The 24220-nt window shown below is 37.3% G+C and overlaps 1 protein-coding gene across 3 annotated transcripts in view; it reads right to left on the bottom strand.

The window, feature by feature from the left end:
• Positions 1-24220, bottom strand: part of MTDH (metadherin) — a 60963-nt gene that overhangs the window by 17771 nt on the left and 18972 nt on the right. Inside the window, exons 3-8 of one of the 3 annotated variants that reach the window (XM_047783556.1) lie at positions 16021-16105; positions 15122-15298; positions 13598-13663; positions 11741-11977; positions 8998-9087; positions 6504-6602 (exon numbers count right to left, since the gene is read on the bottom strand). In XM_047783556.1, coding sequence (XP_047639512.1) covers positions 6504-6602; positions 8998-9087; positions 11741-11977; positions 13598-13663; positions 15122-15298; positions 16021-16105 — 754 coding nt within the window. The remainder of the gene's footprint in view (positions 1-6503; positions 6603-8997; positions 9088-11740; positions 11978-13597; positions 13664-15121; positions 15299-16020; positions 16106-24220) is intronic. The other 2 variants (XM_047783557.1, XM_047783558.1) reach the window with 2 other exon arrangements.

Genomic DNA, 24220 nt, shown 5'->3' on the forward strand with positions numbered 1-24220 from the left:
GACTTCTGAGTTCTTTTGTGCTGAGGCGCACTGAATTTTTACCTTCTTTAGGAAGCTATCACTAGCTTACTCAAAAAGAATAAGCCAGAAAAACAATCTACCCTGGCTAAATAGGTAGCTCTCAAAATTAATTTTTCCCTCCTCTTCTTGGACATCATATGCATCCATATATACTCCTGTAATGACTGCTTAGAGCCAAGATAATACAAGTTAGGCTTTATTTCTAAATGGTTAATTAGTCATTCTAACACTGCTTTACTGAAAAAAAAAATCCAACCTTTCTCCAGTTAATGCCAAATTCTTTCCTATATGCTTCAGTCTGTTTCTGAAATTTCTGTTCTATTCCACTGATCTATTCTTGGGATAGTGCCAAATATAACATAATATCTAGAACAATAAAACTGCTTGCATTATTCTTATTTTCTTCACTATTCTTATTATTCCACATAAATTCTATTATTTTTGTGTAGAGGGGGAGATATTATGATACATACGCACAAAGGCTTTACAAACCTATGTTTTGAAAAAATATACAATGATCTGGGAAAATGCCAAAAGAAAAAATTACAGACAAAACTGTCTGCAACCTGAACCAAATTTTATCTGAGAAAGAGATAAAAGAAATACCATATATACATAAATACTATATTTTGTATTTTTAGGGCCACAAGTGCGGCATATGAAAGATCCCAATCTAAATTTTATCTGAGAGATAAAAGAAATACTATATATATATAAATACTATACAAAAAAATATATATATTTTGTCTTTTTAGGGCCACATGTGTGGCATACGGAAGATCCCAGGCTAAGAGAGTCAAATCGGAGCTGTACCCACTGGCCTACACTACAGCCACAGCAACACCAGATCCGAGCTATGCAGCTCATGGCAACGCTGGATCCTTAACCCAGTGAGTGAGGCCAGGGATCAAACCCAAGTCCTCATGGATACTAGTTGGGTTCATTACTGCTGAGCCACAACAAGAACTCCATATAACAGATATGTTTTAACAATGAAGTCATAGGAATTTCATCTTCTTAAGCAGTTACTAAGCACCAGAACTTGAGCTAGATATGTAACAGAGATACAAAAATTAGTATGATATAATCCCTCCCCACATGGAGCTTACAGTCTGTTTACTCAAGGATGAAGATAAATAAGTTCAACAGACAATTAAGTACAGAGTGACAGGTTCTGTTACGGGAGGAGTAGAAAGAAGAGGGGCTAAATCAGAAGAGGATAGGGAGAGACTGAAAATATAAGCAAGAATTTACAGTTCAGCAGAGGAAAAACACAGGACAGCTGATTACAAGTGTGAAATGTGTTACAAAAAAGGAAGTTTCTGCCTATATTCTGATATTTACTACCATGAGCGGGTATCCAGAGCCAGTATTATGTAGTATTAACACAGAAGTTAAGTGCACAGACCTTAGAGTCAAACAGACCTACAACTGAATCTTGCTCTACCAGTTAATGACTACATGATTGTGGGTTAATTCCTTGATCTTAATGGGCTATAGACAGATTGCATAGGACTGCTGAGAGGATTGAGGATTATATGAGATACATGTAAAGCAGTTCAGGGCCATGCAGTAAGTGCTCAATAAATGATAACTCTGTCCCCCTATCCCCTATTTCTTGGCCATACCTGCGGCATGTGGAAGTTCTTGGGTCAGGAATTGAATATGAGCCGGCACTGTGACCTACGCCACAGCCACACCAACACCAGAACCTTAACCCACTGTGTCAGGCCAGGGATCTAACTGGCACCCACACAGAGGAAAACTGGATCCCTGACCCAATGTGTCAGAGTGGGAACTCCCCAGTTGTTTTAAATTTATCATTGATGACATTAATAACAGAAAGCCAGTTTCTAAGTTATCAGGCATATAAAATTAAGAATTTATTTCTCACAATCCCAATAAATCTCTCAATAAAATACAATTGGTTATGTCAATGCAGAAGTCATTTTTACAAGTAAAAATGGATCTAGTATACGTCTAGAACCAATTGTTCATCTTACACCAAACATTCACTAACAATATTCTTAAGATATTTGAATGCCAAAGCTGTCAATGGTTTTGCTTTAAACCTCACAAATAAGAAACCCAGATTTACAAAACTGCTGTCCATGAACCAGGTCTCTTCAGGTCTCTTGTCAAAAAAGAAACTTTGTTAAAAAATAAAAAAATTATCTTGTGAAATCAGATTGTTATGATCATTATACAACTACAGATGTGATAAATTCATTTGAGTAATAAAAACAAAATGAAAAAAAAAAATTTAAGGAATTCCCACTGTGGCACTGTGGGTTAAAAATCTGACTGCAGTGGCTTGGGTCTCTGTGGGGCACAGGTTTGATCCCTGTCCTGGCACTGTGGGTTAAAAGGATGTGGCATTGCTGCAGCTGCAGTGTAGGTTGCAGCTGTAGCTCAGATTTAATCTCTGGCCCAGGAACTTCTATATGCTGTGGGCGTGGCCATAAAAAATAAAATATTTTTTTAAATTAAAAAATTTAAGCAAGTTAATGGGCACTATATTATCATACAAACTATATTCTTAGTAAATATGGTGGTGGGGGTAGGAGATAAAAATCTAGTAAAGCACTTAGTAAAATTATATTTTTTAAAAAAGGCTTAGATAGCCATAAAGTTTGAGGAATATCCGTGGCCTATATTTTAACTTCTATCAGAACATTAACAGAAGCATAGATCTCTACTGGCTTCATAAAATTTTATGGTGATTCTTCCATGTTTATTGGTTTCAGGTTGGTTTTTCTATTATTTTTTTTAATTAACAAAGAAAACCTCTTTAAAACAACAGATCAAACACCCAAGTCTAAAAACTGTCACTAGGAGACTCCTCAATGCATAATCCTTAAGGTTCATGGGCATAATGTGCTAATAAACTTCTCAGACATGGTTTCTTAGAAATGAAGCAGCAGTATAGTTTTATTTACAGTATAGTTCTCTTCATTTATATAGTAATTTCTCATTTCTTAAAATTCTCCCATCAGTTTGCCAAACTTTTCAAACTCTTCAAAGAGCTATATTAGTTGTCTTTTCAAAATGGCAAGAGATTATCTCACCATTTAATGTGCTTCTGAAATAATGTTTTAGGTTAAAGCATCTCATAGCTCTTCTCTATTTTATCTCAGTAAGAAAATGGCTGTCAACTGCTTCTGGTCAGAACTTAATTCAGCACTAACTTTAATAAAACAAAACAATTACATCAGAAATACATCCTTCAGTATTTTAATACAAATTAATACAAATTAACCCCACTGAGTATACTAATTTTGTCCCTAAAAGAGTACCATCAACGGCACTTCCTGAATATTTACCATGTATCTATCAGGTAGTGTTCTAAGGGCTTCACATACATTTAGTCCTTATATCATTTAGTCCTCTCAACAACTCTGTGGGGGAAGAATTATTATATTTACAGATAATGGAACTGAAGCACAGAAAAACAAGGAAGCTAAGATTCAAACCCAGGTCCTCAAAGCTCAAGCTCTTAATCCCTTCACTATGCTGCTGTTAATCCAATCACTCTTGTGTGCCAACAAAAACAAAGTTGTATTCAAAAATCTCAATTTTTATAGGGGTTATGATAATGTGGTTCCTTTACAGTCAAGGTAATTGATAGGTTAACATCTGTCTTAAAAAAAATTACCTTCAGTACTTTAGCATCGTAACTTTACATTCAAGGGTTTGGGTAAATTTGATGCCTTTCTGACAGATAATGACATCTATGCTTCATACCAGAGGGTCAATACATTAATTATATCACATTGATAAATGTAAAGATAGTGAGTATGTGTATATGCACACACACATTTTGTATATGTGTGTGTGTGTATATATATATATATATATATACACACACACACATTTTGTGGATTAGTAAACTTGATTATTTCATGCATCCTATCACATTAGAAGGAATAATTAAACTCACTTAGTACCAAAATTAGTGACATTAAGACAACACACACACACAAAATTCGCAGAGAAAATGAGATTAAAGAGAAACTTTGGGGAGTTCCCGTCGTGGCGCAGTGGTTAACAAATCCGACTAGGAACCATGAGGTTGCAGGTTTGATCCCTGCCCTTGCTCAGTGGGTTAAGGATCTGGCGTTGCCGTGAGCTGTGGTGTAGGTTGCAGACTCGGCTTGGATCTGGCGTTGCTGTGGCTCTGGTGTAGGCTGGCAGCTACAGCTCCAATTAGACCCCTAGCCTGGGAACCTCCCATATGCCGTGGGAGCGGCCCAAGAAATGGCAAAAAGACAACAACAACAAAAAAGAGAAACTTTGGACCACAAAGACTGCCAATACAGCACAACCAACTTGAAAAAGGTGGTGTTCCTGACACTTACCACTTTAAGTATAGAGTCCTGTGGATGTATTTATTTACTTCAGTCTTTTACTTAATCACCCAACCATATTTTTCACATCATAAGAATAAAAAGATAAAGGTGGAGCTATTCTGTCCAGGCAGGGAAGCCTAGAGCTCTGTTTGCTTGTTTGCTCAGGATTCCTCATCTTCAACCTACAGATGCTCAAGACACCCGCTACTTTTTTTTTTTTTTACAATCACTCCTCAATTCTACTTTGCACATAGCTGATTGTTCTCCCCAAAGTACAGACAGACTATTTTTCTAAAACAGTGCTTTCATGTCTTGTATTATTTGGATTTATCTGATACTTTGTGATTTACAAAGAACTTTCATATTCCTTTAATACCTCATTAAAACCTCACAACAATCTATGGAAGAAGATATGAGAGATTATTTGCTCTATTTTACAGGTCAGTTAATCCAGATTCCAAGGTAAGTGACAAAGACGAAGGCCAAGCCATATGAGGCACCTATGTCTTAAGTCAGAACTAGAACTAGGATCTATCTTCTAAACTAGTATTCTGACCCTTACGTCGATAATCTTTAGCCAGCAATTCAAGGTTTTTCACAATATGGCCCCTCCCAATCTACCCTCCCAACCTCACCTTCCCCCTAGTCTCTAAAAATTGTGCTTCAATTAACCTAACAGAGACTAATCAAAGACTAATCTTTGAACTGTGTGCAAGCTTACTTTCTTGATTACAATCATCACCGAGACTGTACCATGTAGTGATTAAGAGTAAGAAATATGGAGCTAGATTACCAAAGTTTGATACCAGCTCCTCCATTTAACTAGATGTGTGGCTGGGGAAAATTCGATAATACTTCATCTGGCAAGTATGGAAAAAAATACCTAGCTACCTCATAGAATTGTATTAAATAAGTTACTAATATGCATAAGATCTAGACCATTTAGAGCAGTGCCTGGCACAGTCATGTGTTTGCTTTTATCATTATTTCTACTGAACACCTGTGTATAAAGCTCTGCATTAGGTACGGAGGACAGAGAAACAGTCAATGAGTTCCTGATTTCAAAAGGTTTTAAATTCTAAGGTTTGAAATTGTGTGTGTGTGTGAGATCTTTTTTTTTTTTTTTTTTCTTTTTAGGGCCGCACTCTTGGCATACAGAGGGGTTGAACTGGAGCTATAGCTGTTGGCCTCTATCACAGCCACAGCAACTCGGGATCGGAGCCTTGTCTGCAACCTATATACCACAGCTCACGGCAATGCCAGATCCTTAACCTGCTGAGCGAGGACAGGATTGAACCCTTATTCTCATGGATCTTAGTTGGGTTTGTTAACTGCTGAGCTACGAAGGGAACTCTGGATCTTATTTTTTTAAAAAATGAAGAACATAAAAACCATATTCCTGGAGTTCCCGTCATGGCTCAGTGGTTAACGAACCCGACTAGCATCCACAAGGACACATGTTCAATCCCTGGCCTCACTCAGTGGGTTAAGGCTCCGGCATTGCTGTGAGCTGTGGTGTAGGTCGCAGATGTGGCTTGGATCCTGCACTGCTGTGGCTGTGGTGTAGGCTGGCAGCTACAGCTCTGATTAGAATCCTAGCCTGGGAACCTCCATATGCCGCAGGTACAGCCCTAAAAAGACAAAAAAAGAAAAAACAAACAAACCAAAAACCATATTCCTTTTCCCTCTTTTTTGTGACTTTTGCCTTTAACTTTCCTGTGCTTCTACTGGAAATCAGACTAAGAAAACAGCTTTTTATCAGTATAAAAACTTGTACACTTCAAGAATTCAAAGCCATTCCTGTATATTCTAGTCTAATATACTAAACCAAGGAAGACACAACAGGACATTGTTTTAAAACAAAAAAATTTAAAAACCAGAAAAACTACAGAGCAACTATAAGAAACCTTTATGTTTAAATATTACCTCAACCATGAAAAGTGAATTTTGTTTTAATTCTACAGGTATTCAATAATCAGTTTAAAGTAGTACACATTTGGTATTAAATTATATTACTATGACCTAACAGGTGAAAATTAGGATTAAAATTAAAACAAGTATGACTTCAGGGTGCTAGAAAGAAAATTATGAAAACAAAAACAAAAACAAGCTGATAATTTTAAAAGGACATACTTAACCCAGACCATTCATCATCGATATAGGGTTGATTACCGCTAGCATCCCACTGATAATCAGAAGTGGTAGACTGAGAAACTGGCTCAGCAGTAGACCCTTAAATGAAAACGAATGCAATAAAATTAAAAATGGAATTTTCTAATGATGTTTCATAACAATAGTTCTATACTTTGCACACGAAGATTTAATTATGTTTTTTTTTCTCCTAAAAGGAAAAATTCAAACATTAGAAAGAGTTAAGATAAAGAAAAGTAGAATTGAGGGTAATTTTTGATTAAGCATGATAACTACTTGATTAACTTCACTGATCAGAAATATATTTTTTCCCTAGTACCAATCCATTAGATCTTGTCTTTTATAATATATACTCAAACTGGTTATTTATATATTGCAAGAAGTAAAAAAAAGTTGTTTTTCTTTTTAATAAAAAAATAATAAAGCACAAAAGAAATCCTGGATGTTTCAGGTTATGCCTATATCCTTAGAACCCTGAAGGAGGGAACTAGAAAATGTCTGAGGTTTGCTACAATCTTCTGCTTAAGGAAAAATAAAAGAAAGATGATTACCTAGAGAGGTGAGGCAGAAAGAAGCCAAAGAGAATAGGAGAGTTGTGCTGGTGGTTTAGAGACTAAGTTAAATTTAAGTATACTTAAAGAGGAGAGAATATTATTTTCTAGGTTTTTTCTGTTTTTATTTTTTGGGGAGGTAGGGAACAGGTGGAGTGAGTGAGGAGTCACAGTCCTTCAGTGATCTGATGAAGCTGTGGTGGACTACTACCTAGGACTTGCACAAAATTTTGCATATAGTTTTGGGGGCATATAAGTTCAAGGATGCCAAGTCAAAAATCCTTGACTCTACAGCCATAAATGCATTTTATTATGTTTTTCTTCCTCTTTAGGGCTGCACCTGCAGCATATGGAAGATCCTGAGCTAGGGGTCGAATTGAAGCTGCAGCTGCTGGCCTATGCCACAGCCACAGCAACACCAGATCCGAGCTGTGTCTGTGACCTACACCACAGCTCGTAGCAACGCTGGATCCTTTAACCCAGAGTGAGGCCAGGAATCAAACTGGCATCCTCATGGATACTAGTCAGGTTCATAACCACTGAGCCACAGTGGGACCCGGATTTTTTTGTTTTTTAAAGGCCATTTTTCTTAACCCACTGAGCCACCATGGGAACTCCGCCATAAATTCATTTTAGAATGTAAATGTAAAGCAGTAGTATATACCTCAGGTAGTATATACACCAGACCATCTGAATCAGAATTTGCATGTTTTAGAGTCTTTAGGTGACTCTGATATTCACTTTGGATTCAGAGCCACCTATATAAAGAAACAGTTAAAAAGAATACCTATTAGTATAAAGACTTACATAATTCATACATAATTAGCATATTCGCTGCTTAGAAACGCTACGGTTAACACTGTTGCTATTTCTTTAGCAGCCCATGCTGCTTTCTCTGAAGATATGAAGAGAATAGCATCTGTATTGTATGAAGTCAACAAATGAAGTAAGAAATTAACTTGTACCTCTGCAACTGAAATGTAGTCTAAGAGAACAGGGATTGGCAAACTACAACTCATAGGCCAAATCCAGCCACCCCTTTTTTGTATGGCTGGTGAGCAAAAGACAGTTTTTATATTTTTAAATGGCTGAAAAAAAAAATCAAAAGAATAATACTCCAAAACCAGACACACTCATCTGGTTTATGTATCGCCTCTGGCTGCTTTCCTGATACAACGGCAGAATTAAGTAGTTGCAACAGAGACAGCATGGCCCACAAAGCCTAAAATATTTACTATTGGGCTCTTTACAGAAAAAGTCTGCTGACCCCTAGGTTAGCCTAGAAACTCTAGACACTGCAGAACTACTTAAGTAGTACTGGGTCCATGAACCCAAGTGAACCAAGCATTACAAAACTAAATGTGTCCCACACTTATAGAGTATTTGTTAAGTACATAGAGCTTCTATATTAGTAATAAAAGGCATAACCACTTAAGTCATGCTACATTGATAGTGGTTTATTAGCAATAATGAATTTTCTAGTAACTCAAAGATACTCAAAGGAGAGTTATTATGTGAGGGTCCACTGAACCTGAAAGGCTTAGCTATAAATTCATGATAAGGGCAAAGAGAAGTAAAATGCCAAATTGGAAGTAGAAGTATGGTAGGAGCACAGCAGTAAGAGAAGAGTGTCATGACCTGGAAGGGAAGGCCTTGTATTTGCATTCGTCTGTGTACCAACACACTTTCAGTTACATCAGGACACAGAATCTTCCTTATCTCCACAAAAGAAAGGAACTAAGCCACGCCACCTGCAGATAAGAATTTAGGTCTTTCTTTCTCTTTTATTAAGGCCCTTGCTGTTATACTGTACATCTATTATTTATGTCGATAGCAGTACTTGACTCTGATTATTGTTTCAAAGAGCAAGTGCTAACATTAAACAATTTTTTTGGTTAACTAAATGAAAGACTGTTTTCACATACCAGAACCAGCAGAGTTAAGTGTGAGAGATGCAAAAGAAGCAGAATTCTGTTCAGAGGTATTCATTCCCCTATCCACACTAGACCAAGCAGCTGTTAAAATAAAGAACGTCACTTGGAACCTTCAATTTGCAATTTAACTTGAAAAGATATGTACAGATTTAAAACTACAATAACAATATTTAAAGACAACCTTAGAAATCAGAATCGCTTAATATATCAATAATATAGCTACTATTTATTGAGTGTCTATTATGAACTGGGCTCTTTACTAACTACTAACCCTTCTAGCTACTTCTAACCCTTAGGGCAAGTTTCGGAGCAGTTAAGTAACTTGCTGTCAGAAAACAGCTGAGCCATGACTGGAACTTAGTTCTCCTTCCAAAGCCCATGTTCTTTCTCTAACATAGCTGCCTACCTTATCATCTACCACAATTAAGCCACTACTTTGGAGCAGGCACTGAACCTGACATTCATTAAAGCCAATCCTTAACAACTACTTGGATAGGAGGTTCACACAGCTTAAATAACTACCCTAATACCATAAAAGCTAGTTTGTGGAAGAATAGGGGTTCATACCAAATAGATCTGTCTGAACTAGGAACATGCTCATTCCACTGTACCATGATATCTTTTCAACATTTTAAAGCAATTTCCTTCTTACAGATGAGTATTTTAAGGAACATACACATCTATGAGACCAGTCACATTTATCTTTTCTCAGTGACTCACTGCAAACCTCATCTAATACACTTCCCTTTTGATTTCGACAGACATCCTAATCTACCTAAGCAGGAACCCTAACCTGCTGAATTTTATCTATAGCCACATTAAGCAAGTACTGCCAAATAATTTATGTTCTAATTATGAAAATACATAGCTTTTATAAGTAAATTGCAGTATCTCAAAAGGTCATGCTTCTTAAGATTACTTGATAAACTTGATCATTTCTTTTTATTTTATTTTTTAAGTTTCTTGGCTGCACTAGTGGCACATGGAAGTTCCCAGGCCAGGGACTGAACCCACATTATAGCAGTGACCCAAGCTGCTGCAGTAACAACATCAGATCCTTAGCCTACTATGCCACAAAAAAACCCTCATTTTTTTTTTTTTTATTCAATGTGAAAGGATGCTTTACAGAAATGTATGCTTTCAATCACTGCTGAAAATGAGACTGGGAATTTAGGGATTGTCTCTTCTTCCAAAAGAATTTTGATATTTCTACACCATTTTTGGACACTGCAGGGGAAGACGGGAAAATAAGCATAAGAACAGTATTAATAAATGATCTACTAAGAGTCTACTTCTTAGGCATGTTAGTTGACATGAGTCTTTCTAGGCTTAAAAGTGATGGGAAAAGCAAATAACATAGGAAGACACAACTCTTTCTTACTTAAATACTAAAAACTCTGTCATGTCTATCACTCCCCAAAGTAAAACAAACTAATGAAACATATCTGCAATAAGCACAACAGAAAAGATTTTATGTTCAATGCACAAGGAATTATAACTTTAAAAAAGCACAAAAACAGTAAAAGGTCATTACACAAATGAGCAAAGAACATGAACAGACAATTTGTAAAAGAAATAGAAATGATCAAGAAAGTTGTAAAAAATATTCAACCTCATTTGTGATTTTAAAAAGTTAACCAAAATGATTTATGTATTTTTTTGCTTATCAAATTAGAAAAGATTAACGAAAGTAAGAATATTCAACCTTGGTAAGAATATAAAATGGCACTCATGATGAAGCTGACAATAAATACAACTTTCCTAGAAAATACTTTTGACAACATGTCATAGAACACTGTAAACATTCATATTCCCTTTAACCCAATATCATTCCCCAGAATCTGTCCTAAAGAAACATCTCCCTAACAAATATACTCAATGCAATGTCATCTACAAGGGTTAAAAAAAGAAAAATTATTTCTCCCGTAATATGGGAATAGTGGAATAATTTAGGCTATGCTTACACAATTATATTATAGGGCCATTAAATAAACATACTTACAGAAAGTAAAGAAAATGTTTGTTACAATATTAAAGGAGGGATGGGAACACAAAAACGTACATATGATTTAGATAATGTAAAGAAACAAAAACAAAATTGTACACAGGGGAAAAAAAAGACCATAAAGAAATTTAATGGGTAGTGTGGAAACAGTGGGTTCTTCCTTCTCTATTTGAAGTTCTCCATATTAAACATAGATTTCTTTTCTGTAACACACACACACTCCTGAAATTAAGTTGCCTTTAACTTGATGGCTCTTAACAGAAAAAAGCTATTCCACTACTGGTCTTTATCTCTGGAATTCAGGGGAACAATTAATTATAAATACGCATTTTGTAGACTGTAAAACAGGATATAAATTGATACTATAAACTGTATAACCAGTTACTATTTTTATTTAAACTCCACAGAATTGTTGAAATTTATCAAAATCTGCTCACACATTATACATATTGTATCATTAAAAACACACAATTATACCATTTAGCTGCACTGATAATCAAATGTAATACAACTACGTGAAAATATTGAGTAAATAAAAAATACTATTATTTACTTATTAAGTCCTCACTTTGCTCCATGTGAAGGATCTGAGATGAGTTGAGTTAGTCATATTATTTCTGTACAGCATCACTAACTTTTCTATTCATGGATCTGTTCCTCATTCCTAAAAATTTTTAAATATACCAGATAAGCATGCAAACAAACTTAAAACTTTCTAATGGTTCTTACCAATGCCAGAAAATATTGAACGGTCACTCCAACTCCTTCCCCAGTCCTTTCCATTTGCATTAGCCTCTCCACTGTCTTGACCCCAAGCAGATGGCTCAGTTTTCCTCTTGCCTGCAGAGGCAGGTGAAACAGAGTTCCACTTCTCCTCACCTGCACTGATCTGTGAGGAAAGTTTTACAGACTTTTCATTCCAGCCTCCTCCATTTACAGTGAGGTTTTCATTCAATCCTGAAGAAACTTAAAAAAAAGAAAAGAAAGATTAAAAACTGATACGTGACTCCTTGTTAAAACTGGGATATTTTCAAGTTTCTATAATTGCTTGATTTATAATTCATTCTTCCCCCTCTACTGTCCTCTAAATAGCTTGAGCTTTAAAGATAAATTAATTTAAAAAGTGACATGACCATCATGGATGACTTTTAATTAAAAAATGAGTAGGTCTGAACTTAATATATACTAATAAATGTTTTCAAAAGCAGGCTGACTTGCTCAAAAGAAGTACAAGAGAGCAAACAGGAAAATACATATTTTGATATGCACAGAATACTCACCCACTAAGAACATAAAGATTTCTCCTTAGTTACATGCTCCTTCCATACATACTTATCTCTCTCTCTATATATAGATATAGAATGTATAAGGTATTTAGAATAATAAGTGTATTTAAAATCATTACTCCAAAAACCTGGCTGCACATTAAAATCAAATAAATGAGTTCTCTTGTGCAATGGATTAAGGATCCAACATTGTCAGCTTCGGTCACTGTTGTGGTGCAAATTGGGTCCCTGGCCTGGGAACTTCTGCAAGCTGGGGGTGTGGCCAAAAAATAAAAAATAAAATAAATGGAAAAATTTCTAAGTCCTCACTTTGATATTGGCCCAAACCAATCAAGATCAGAATCTCTAGGGATAAAGCCCAGGGATCAATATGTATGTGTGTATATATTTACATGCAGGTATAGGTATGTATGTGTATGTATGTGTGTATCTCTGTACACACACACACACACACACAGACACGTGTGTCTGTAAGCACACGTTTCTTTTCATATATATGTGTGGCTTTTTCTAAGTTTCCTAGATGGTTGTAATGTGTAGCCAGGATTGAGAACCATGGGAATGAAGGAAGCTGTCAGTGTTAAGAACAAGCCTGAAATAAGAAGGTACTTCATTTTTGAATTTTATGTTTTACTAGAAACAACTTAAAGTCAGATATACCACTCTCTACTTAATTCAATCTTTATCATAAGCAAATAAATAAAATATATTTTCTATTTGTAAAACTCTGCACAACTTTAGACTATAGTCCATTTATTAAAAAATATTTGATACTGTTCAAGAAGCAGTTTAGAAGATTATAGGTATTAAGACTATTTAATAAGCAGAGGTAAAGTCTTTTATCCCACATACACCTGTATTAAACCCTAGTCCAGAAAAAAAAAATCCTTTTCTCTATTGGTTTAAACAATGCAAACAACAATCAAAATTGCATATAAATTATTACCAAAAGAATGTTTTTACACATGGGGAAGAGGGAGAAACAATTAGAATATACCAAAAACTGTTAGAAATGGGGAGTGACTTTTCTTATCTATTTTCCAAAATCTCTAGACTGTGATTATGCTACTTTAGTAATTAGAAATCATTTCTGGAGTTCTCTGGTGGTTAAGGATTTGGCCTTGTCACTGTTGTGGTGCGGGTTTGATCCCTGGCCTGGAAATTTCCACATGCTGCGGGTGCAGCCAAAAAAAAAAAAAAAAATTCTAAGCTTTTTTTTTTGTCATTCATGTGACAAAGACGACATATAAGTTTCTATTTTGATGGGCCTTCAGTTTAAGTTACACGTAATTTCTCTCACCCTGAAGTGTAGAATCTCCTTTTCCAGACTTAAAGTTGCTAACTTGAACATTTAGATGAGAATCACCTGGTTGAAATAGAAATAAAATTTATTTAATACTAAACAGGCCACTATGCACATTAAATTAGGTGTAACATACAAATTAATTTTTACTAATTGTTTATAATAAATTTCTCCTTTAAGTTACTAAATTCTTACATTGGAAAAAAGGCACAACATATTTCACATGTTCTAGTTACCATATTCTTAGTCAACTACAACGCCAATAAAGGACCTGGAAAATTGCCCAAGTATATGGATAGTCTGCTGTTCTGTAATGGTTATCAAGATTCCCTAAAGCAGAATTGGAGAACTGGGCTCTGTAATTGGATTCAACTTTGCCACCTCTTAACAAGACCAGCTAGCTGCCTTTTCAACAATCCTGGAAGCAAACACAACAACTTGTGAAGATTTTTGCCAGTATTTGAACCAGGACTTAGGAAATATGGCAAGAGGTGAGTCTACATGTTATAACGAAGATACTATTGTTCTGACACTAAGAAGCAAAATGATTACAACGTATCAAAAAACTAGCATGACAGGATTGTGCTAGCAAGGAGGGCATGCACAAGAAAATAAAAGGTCACTAACAGAAACACTAAAGCATGGCTAGCATGTGATAGCGCAAATGATAAACACGAGTCATTGTTGTACTACAGCAATAAATCCCACCAAATCATCAAGCAAAAAAGTAAAAAGTACCAAGGCTAAGACAGAGGTTTGGAGACAAGCGGGAGGTGCTGGCAATTAATAAAAAGTTGAAAGAAAAAAAGACAATGCCTTGAAGCAAGAGGAACAGAATCACTCTGCAGACTGATGTCTCCAAGGTGACATATTATATATACTTACTAATAAGTGGGGGTATTAGGTAAGGACAGTAAATGGTTTACTCAAGAATCTTATACATAGATCTCTCCGAAAATAATGGTGACATAAAGAGCCACCAAGAAGTCATCAGTATTGAGCATCTGAAATACTTGGGAATAAGATTAGCTCAATAGGCGTTTTGAAATTCCAGTCAGGGTTTATCAAACACCCATAACATTCTCAAAAATTTTTGGTGATAAGAAATCCAAACAGAACCTGTACTATCCAAAACATGCTTCTTTCATCTTGGAATGAAAGGACCCAACATGCAGAATGGTGACAAATAATTCCACTTAATAAATATCCACTGTAAGAAATGGATATGTAAGAGAGGTGGGGCAAAGCAAAAACATGAGAAAAAGGCAGCATTTTCTCATGTGACTCAAGGCAGGAAGGCAATTTTAACTTAATAGGCCATTCATTAGGCAGTATGTAACCAGAAACACTGCTGGTATCAGGGAAACCAAAATGTGGTCCACAATGCTCTCATGAAGAAGGGTATATCAGCACAATGATGTAAACAGTTCAAAATAGTCAGATTTTGACGTAATGATATTTTGTACATCTGATTAAAAGGAGTTGGATTTGATGTATCACTCGTATGTTCCACTAATATACCTTTATTCTTCTTGGAACCAACAGGAAATGATGCAGTTGTAACTTGCTCGGTGGTAACTGTGATGATATTTTCTATCCCAGGGATAGTTGAATCCAATGAACCAGAATCAGTCTGCACCTTATCACGTTTACGCTGCTGTCGTTTCTCTCTGTGACTAATTTTAGTTTCCCAGGCTCCTGACATAGCCCCAGAAAAAAAAATGTTATTCAGTAAGGGGAAGACAAAAAAACTTGTAGTTTTTTGGGGAAAATGGGGTGGGGCACCTGAAGTATCACGATAAATTTAGATGTTAAACTAAGAACCAAGAGTGCTGATTATATTAATTTATCCTATGAAGTTATTCTAATTTCATTATGTTGTTTTAGGCAGCTAATTGCCATTATTTATTTTGGTAATTTTAGTCACATCTGTCATCTATGGTTTAGAAAAACTGATATAAGTTATCTTGTATATCTTTTTATCTTCCTGGATAGAACTAGTAGAAGAGTGTTACATATACTTACTAACAAGTGGGTGTGTTAGGTAAGGACAATAAATGGCTTACTCAAGAATCTTATACATAGACTTCTAGGGATGGCATATTTAAGAACAATGGGAAAAAACCCAAACCATGCTTCTAGGAAACAAAGACAAATGAATGGCTTTTCAACTGCTCAGGATATTGGGCTAGACCTTAAATTTCAAGGCAGTTTCCTTCAAGGAAAGTGCTATTAAATCCTTAAATAATTTAGGGAAAAAAGTATCTCCTAACAATGTCACAGACGTGTACATTAAAATCTAGTCACTAAAAAGAAGAGCCAGATACAAAGTTAAGCAAGAGAAATGCAGCTTTTATATAATGCACCTTGGTACAAAAGGATTAAAATTTTTTCTACAGTCCTTTCACTTGCTCAAGTACCTTCATCAACTTCCTTTCCATCATGGCGTGAACTGTTTTGCACTGCTTTAGCATCTGACTTTGATTTCTTCTTATTTTTCTTTGACTGAAAGTAAAATAGAATGTTACTTAATATTTCATTATGTTTTTGAAAAGGTAGGAGTCAGTAAAATACATAATGAAATGTATGATGCTGACAACCAAAAAAATTTAATGTCTGATTAAAAAACTTAACATTAAAATGGCAATAATAGTATGAGGTTACCATTTATTCAGTGGTTACTATATGCTAAATACTTTACACTCATTATTTATTCCTTAAAAAAACTCACTAGAGAAGGTATTATTCCCATTTTATGAGATGAGGAAACGAAGACTTGTTAAATATTAAATAGGCTGTTCTGGGTCATATTAAGTTGGTAAATTAGGTAATAGGTCTATCTGGCTCCAAAGTCTGTGCCCTTGGACATCATGCTATCATAAGGTACTATACAATGGCGTTTTCAGAGAAATAAAATAAAAACCTACTGCTAGTGTTCAGAAGGAAAATGATAACACTAATTATTGGTTTCTAGATTTCATAAAGCAGATTGTTGGCATACCCTATGTATAACATATTGATGAATCAGCTGTACAAAGCAAATAATATTTTATCAGTTTCAAAGCAGTGTGAAAACATCTAAGATTTGTATGTGGTAGATGTTCAGTAATTCATTAAAGAAAAAACACCTACACACATACAAGATATGGACATTTTGGAACAGTCTTCCAACTCCCTTCCACTAATATTTTTTCCTCTCAAAAGCTTGCTAAAGCAAACTCCATAAAGCCATGATTTTTATCTTTAGATGTTTCCCACAGAAAACTAATATTAAAAAAATAGTGATTTTTACTTATACTTTGTATTTACTCATTTAATATTTACTGAAATTGGCTATATATTATTAGGCATTATCTTAAGAGTTGACAACTAAAAAGAGATAGGGTAAGCAGTAAATGACAGTTTGAGTAAACAATAAATGACAGCTACTTTCCTTATCAATAAACTATCTGCAAATATTCCCAAGTGGTATGATCTCTTAAAGGTGATTAAAAATTGTCTTTGGCAATGGGAATATATAAAAAACTATTAAAATTATTTTCTTGGAGTTCCCGTCGTGGCGCAGTGGTTAATGAATCTGACCAGGAACCATGAGGTTGTGGGTTCGGTCCCTGCCCTTGCTCAGTGGGTTAAGGATCCAGCGATGCCGTGAGCTGCGGTGTAGGTTGCAGACGCGGCTTGGATCCCGCATTGCTGTGGCTCTGGCGTAGGCCGGTGGCTACAGCTCCAATTGGACCCCTAGCCTGGGAACCTCCATATGCCGAGGGAGCAGCCCAAGAAATAGCAAAAAGACAAAAAAAAAAAAAATTCTTTTCTTGTGTTCCCTGTAGCTGATCTGAGTGTTTCTTTTCAAGTTCTCATTATCATTAATACCTATCATGTTTAATGTACTGCTTTATTACATCTAGCAGATCAGGCTCATATCCACTTTTAAAAAATTGAGACGATATTTTTTTAAAGTGCAAAATTCAGTGGTTTTTAGTATTTTTGAAGTTGCACAACTGTCACTGTTACCTAACTCTAGAACATTTTCATCATTCTCAAAAAGAAACCTGGTACTCTTTTTTTTGTCTTTTTCCCTTTTCTAGGGCCGCTCCTGCATCACATGGACGTTCCCAGGCTAGGGGTCTAATCAGAGCTGTAGCCACCAGCCTGCGCCACAGCCACAGCAATGCGGGATCCGAGCCATGTCTGTGACCTACACCACAGCTCATGGCAATGCTGGATCCTTAACCCACTGAGCAAAGCCAGGGATCGAACCCGCAACCTCATGGTTCCTAGTCGGATTCGTTAACCACTGAGCCACAAGAGGAACTCCGAAAGCTGGTACTCTTTAGCAGTCACTCCTCACTACCTTTTCCCTACCAGCATCCACCACTAACCTACTTTCTGTCTGTCTTTCATATCCTCTCGAGTAAACATATACACATTGAACATCTATCAGTTATTCATCTAGAGCAGGGGTCAGCAAATTTTTCTATAAAAGATCAAACAGTAAATATTTTAGGCTTTGCAGGTCGTATGGTTCTACATGCAGTAACCAAATAATTCTGCTGCTGTGGCATGAAAATGTGTGTAGCTGTGTTCCAACAAAATTTTATTCACAAAAATAGGCATCTGGTTGAATTTGGGGGCCAGAGTTGGCCAACTCCTGGTCTAGAGGAGCACTGTCCAACCGAAAAATAATGCAAGCAACATACATAATTTTCTGGAGCTCCTGTTGTGGCTCAGTGGTTAACGAATCCAGCTAGGAACCATGAGGTTTCGGGTTCTATCCCTGGCCTTGCTCAGTGGTTAAGGATCCTGCATTGCCTAGAACTATGGTGTAGGTCACAGACATGGCTCGAATCTGGCGTGGCTGTGGCTGTGGCGCAGGCTGGTGGCTACAGCTCCGATTAGACCCCTAGGCTGGGAACCTCCATATGCCGTGTGTGCGGCCCTAGAAAAAGACAAAAAAAAAGACAGAAAAAAAATTTTTTTTCTAGCAGATATATCTAACCCAGCACATCCAAAATACTATCATTTCAAAATGTAAGTGTAATTAATATAAAAAACTATTAATAAGATAGTATGAAAAAGGATGCTAAATGGCCACATCTGACAAGTAGCTACCATACTGGACAGTAGATACCTATAGAAACTAATTAAAGTAAGTACCCCCACCTTACAGATAAGGAAACTGAGGCCATAAAGATCACATAAATCCCTGAAGATAAAAGGTTATTAAGTGGTGAAACCAGGACTAAAACCCAATTCAGACTACAGAGCCTGTTCTCACAAATACTCTTTCTTTCTACATTTAACAGCAAATCTAAATTTAATAATGTATTAGCTATGTGATTTGGGGCTATAAATGTACACTACATTTAATACTTAAAGGAAAACTAAAACCACAAAGGTCTGCCTCCCTGTTACCTAATAGGAGAAACAGACATGTAAATGGGGCATTAGGAAATACTCTTATCTTCAAGAGCTTCCCTCCCAACATATCTACACCAGCCCAATTAATTTACATTACCACTGAAAACCTCCCGCCATTTCCTACCATCTATGGAGTCTAATAACTTCTTTATATGACATATAAGGTCTCATACAAATTAATCTCAACCTCATATTCTTTTTTTCACATATACAATCATTTGGTTCCAACAAAACTGTTGTCATCTCTAAATATTTGTCTTTGCCCCAACTATACACGAATCATCTCTCAAAATAAAGTACTGCAGCCAGGATGTTGAGTAGGACTTTCTTACACCCTTAATGTGTGCCCCACCCCCTCTACTGATGGCCAATGCCTAAAATGATGTTTATTATTATTTTTTTAACCCAGCTCAGGTTCCACTCCATTTGCTTTATCGCTGTCACTCTCCCACTTTCCCCTGCCTGTAATTAATTAATTCCCTTTAACATCCCAAATGAGGATGCCAATGATGAGCCATATATAAAATGTAAGGAAAGATTAATTTTTTTTGATAAAGAAACTAAGTATAAATAGAAAGCCTAGTATTTTATTCCTTTATCCCAATGGATCTTCTTGTACTCTACTTTGGAGATTATGGTCTTTTTTTTTTTTGTCTTTTGTCTTTTGTTGTTGTTGTTGTTGCTATTTCTTGGGCCGCTCCCACAGCATATGGAGGTTCCCAGGCTAGGGGTCTAATCGGAGCTGTAGCCGCCGGCCTACGCCAGAGCCACAGCAACTCGGGATCCGAGCCGCGTCTGCAACCTACACCACAGCTCACGGCAACGCCAGATCCTTAACCCACTGAGCAAGGACAGGGACCGAACCCACAACCTCAGTGTTCCTAGTCGGATTCGTTAACCACTGCGCCACGACGGGAACTCCGAGATTATGGTCTTTTAAAAGCACATGCTGAAGTAGTTTTAGTAAGTCACTCTCAAATTCATAAAACTTGAATGTAAAAAAAATTATGAGCTGGTTATCAAACACACAAAAAATGACTTCCATATTAAGCTCATCTTTTAAGCTTAACATAAATGAATATTCCTAATATTAGACAATACCCAACAAATAAGTGCTATCAATTATTAGAGTGGGGGAGTTCCCGTCGTGGCGCAGTGGTTAACGAATCTGACTAGGAACCATGAGGTTGCGGGTTCGGTGCCTGCGCTTGCTCAGTGGGTTAACGATCCGGCGTTGCCGTGAGCTGTGGTGTAGATTGCAGACGCGGCTCGGATCCCGCGTTGCTGTGGCTCTGGCGTAGGCCGGTGGCTACAGCTCTGATTCAACCCCTAGCCTGGGAACCTCCATATGCTGAGGGAGCAGCCCAAGAAATAGCAACAACAACAACAACAACAACAACAAAAAAGACAAAAGACAAAAAAAAAATTATTAGAGTGGGAAAAGGTACACCTTGACAGCAAAAGTAGATCTAGTCAAATGATTAACTGCTTTCTTTCTTTCCTTTTTTTTTTTTTGTCTTTTTAGCTATTTCTTGGGCCGCTCCCGAGGCATATGGAGGTTCCCAGGCTAGGCGTTGAATCAGAGCTGCAGCCACCGGCCTACGCCAGAGCCACAGCAACGTGGGATCCGAGCCGCGTCTGCAACCTACACCACAGCTCATGGCAACGCCGGATCGTTAACCCACTGAGCAAGGGCAGGGACCGAACCCGCAACCTCATGGTTCCTAGTCGGATTCGTTAACCACTGCGCCACGACAGGAACTCCTTAACTGCTTTCTTAAAAGATTTTGCTATTTTAGGAGTTCCCGTCGTGGCTCAGTGGTTAACGAATCCGACTAGGGACCATGAGGTTGAGGGTTGGATCCCTGGCCTTGCTCAGTGGGTTGGGTATCCAGCATTGCCATGAGCTGTGGTGTAGTTTGCAGAGGTGGCTCGGATCATGCATTGCTGTGGCTCTGGCGTAGGATGGCGGCTACAGCTCCGATTCCACCCCTAGCCTGGGAACCTCCATATCCCATGGGTGCAGCCCTAGAAAAGACAAAAAAAAAAAAAAGATTTTGCTATTTTAAAGAACTGTAACATTGTGGTGCAGTGAAAACGAATCTGACTAGTCTCCATGAAGATGCAGGTTTGATCCCTGGCCTTGTTCAGTGGGTTAAGGATCCAGTGTTGCCGTGAGCTGTGGTGTAGGGTGCAGACGAGTGGCTTAAACCCCGTATTGCTGTGGCTGTGGTATAGGTGGCAGCTGCAGCTCTGATCTGACCTTCGACCCCTAGCCTGGGACCTTCTATATGCCACGGGTAGATCAGTGGGTTAAGGATCCGCATTGTCACAGCTGTAGAGCAGAGTCCATCCCTGGCCCAGGAAGGTCTGCATGCCACAGATTGAGCACCTCCCCCCACCCCAGGTTAGAATTCAAGTATTAAAAAAAAAAAAAGAATTGCTAAGTATAAAGAAAGGCAGAGCAGTGCCCAATTAATGCTGGAAAAATTATCTTTTTTTGTGTGTCTTTTTGCCATTTCTTGTGCCGTTCCCGCAGCATATGGAGGTTCCCAGGCCAGGGGTTGAATCGGAGCTGTAGCCACAGGCCTACGCCAGAGCCAAGCAACGTGGGATTCGAGCCGCGTCTGCGACCTACACCACAGCTCACGGCAATGCCGCATCGTTAACCCACTGAGCAAGGGCAGGGATCAAACCCGCAACCTCATGGCTCCTAGTCGGAATCTTTAACCACTGAGCCACGACGGGAACTCCTGGAAAAATTATCTTAAGGAGTATAATCTAAAATTTGTACTGCATCAAAACTATCATAAGAGGGATACTGCATAAGTTTTAAATCAATGATACTTTATTTTGCAATTAGCTATTATTTATACACAACGTAAGTAGCCAGGTTCTGAATAATCCTTATTTGATTTATGAATTCTCTAATCAGAAGGCACTGGTTCTTAAAATTTTGGCAAACTGACATCTCTCATATTTAGAACCTTATAATCATCTGAAGTATCTGCTAGTAATGTCAGGAGGGATAAAGTAAACGGAGCATGAAAAAGAAGAAAGCTAAGTCTTTTCTAGAGGTTAGAAATGAATACTGGAGTGCTCTGGCCTGCAGACTAGTGGCTGATGTATATAAGGCTTTTCATTAATCTGTGGAAAAAAACTGTCTTTTTTTCTGAGATTTTTGTTCTTTCTACACTTCCACTGGGTCAAAATTCCCTTCTTTTTTTTGGTAATGGTGACAAAATTAAAAGCTGTTAGTGAAATTTATTTCGAAAAGTTTTAGCAACCGCCACTTGAGAAGTCTGAAAACCACTGCTTTAGGATCAATTTTGTCCACTTTCTGCCTAAACAAATAAGACTAGTCCCTATTTTCCATGGTTTCACATTTTGGCATGATTTATTTTTTTCACTTGTCTCAAACATACAGACAAGTTAGGCATGGTTAAATGGCAAAGGATGAATGGCCCTTCAAGAGGCATATGAATTCCATTTCTCTACTCTGCCTAAACCTGCAGTTCTTAATCTTAGCAACTTGGTGATACACGTTAGGATGAGCTTAATTATGAAAAGTGTCATAAAGCTTTTAGAAAGTCGAGAGGCTTGCAATTGATTTTTCCCATTTGGGGGAGGGGTGTGTGATTTAAACTAGACTCAGGATTACTCCAGTCACTACTATTCTGATACATTTAAAAAAACGGAAGGAGTAGAGTTGCAGCGCATTTAAGTGCCCAAAATTTGCACTTTACCTCTTTCTTCTCGCCCTGATTATTGTCTTTCACAGCACCTGACTTTAGAGCCTATATTCACTTGTTTTCAGTTGTTTTCCCCACTCGACTTCAAGAGAATAGTGACTCTTTTATCAAACATTATATTCCTACTTCCTAGAATAGTGTATCTTGCACAAAGAAGTTATTCCATTAATATTTGGTTAATCAATGAAGAAGTCTAAAGCTAGACTGCATTAAATTGGCCTGTTTGCCCAACTCTCACTGTCCCCACAAATACAACCTTTGAGCTATTACATTTATATAGTTGATCCATCATCCAAATCATTATATTGTTTATGTTTGGTGTGCAAGCATAAGTTATGGTACACTGCACAAGCAGCATGGCTATCAAATCATAATGTTAAAAATTTACAAGAGGCATTACTGTTGTGGCTCAGCGGTAACAAACCTGACTAGTATCCATGAGGACGCAGGTTCAATCCCTGGCCCCGCTAAATGGGTTAAGGATCTAGCAATGCCATGAGCTGTGGTGGAGATCACAGACGAGGTTCGGATGTGGTATTGCTGTGGCTGTAGGCCAGCAGCTGCAGCTCCAATATGACCCCTGGTCTAGGAACTTCCACATGCTGCAGGTTTGGCCCTAAAAAGCAAACAAACAAACAAACAAAAAAGCCCCTTTTATCTAGCCCTGAACTCTCCCAGATTTGTCTCTCACTTTTCCAATAGCCTAATAAACTAATTCCAATTGGAGATCCCATTCTCATTTCAATCTTAGCATTTTAAAAAACAAATTCACTATTTCACTGTATTTCCATCCTCTCTTCCTTCTTCCTGTCTTATACAACCAGAGTATCATGGAAAAATGATGTGCCAGGCAGAGGTCCTGGTTCTGGTCTCTGTTCCACTATTTGTTAGGAGTTTAGACAGAAAAGTCTAGGGTCAGAAATGAGGTTTCTCTGGTAAGATAGTTCCTCTTTTATAATAAGTTATTTAGTTTACCTTAAAGGAGACTTTGAAAACTAATTCCTTGGGTGGAACCCAAGAAATCACAAAGCTATAGACTGTGGCACAAGCGAGCCTGGAAGATCAAGAGTCCAAGACCTAGAGAATTAGATCATATTAAAGCACTCGAGATAATGAAACATTTTAATGAATCCAAAATATAATACTAGGAGTTTAAGACAGGAGTTCGGGGGGAGGGGGGGACCAGATAGTAAATATTTTAGGCTTTGCAAACTATAGGGCCTTTATTGCAGCCATTCAACTTTGCTGTTGTAGTGCAAAAGCAGCCACAGACAATAGCTACAGACAATTTATAAATGAATAAATGTGGCTGTGTTCGGATAAAACTTGCAAAAATAGGCAGAGAGTCTGATATGGCTATGGTCATGGTCTGCCAGTCCCTGGTTTTAAACTGCTATGGGCTATAGTTTCTGATATGTATTATGGAAGATAGAACAAATGTACGTAA

Source organism: Phacochoerus africanus, chromosome 6 (assembly GCF_016906955.1).
Source record: "Phacochoerus africanus isolate WHEZ1 chromosome 6, ROS_Pafr_v1, whole genome shotgun sequence".
Classification (NCBI taxonomy): Eukaryota; Metazoa; Chordata; class Mammalia; order Artiodactyla; family Suidae; genus Phacochoerus; species Phacochoerus africanus.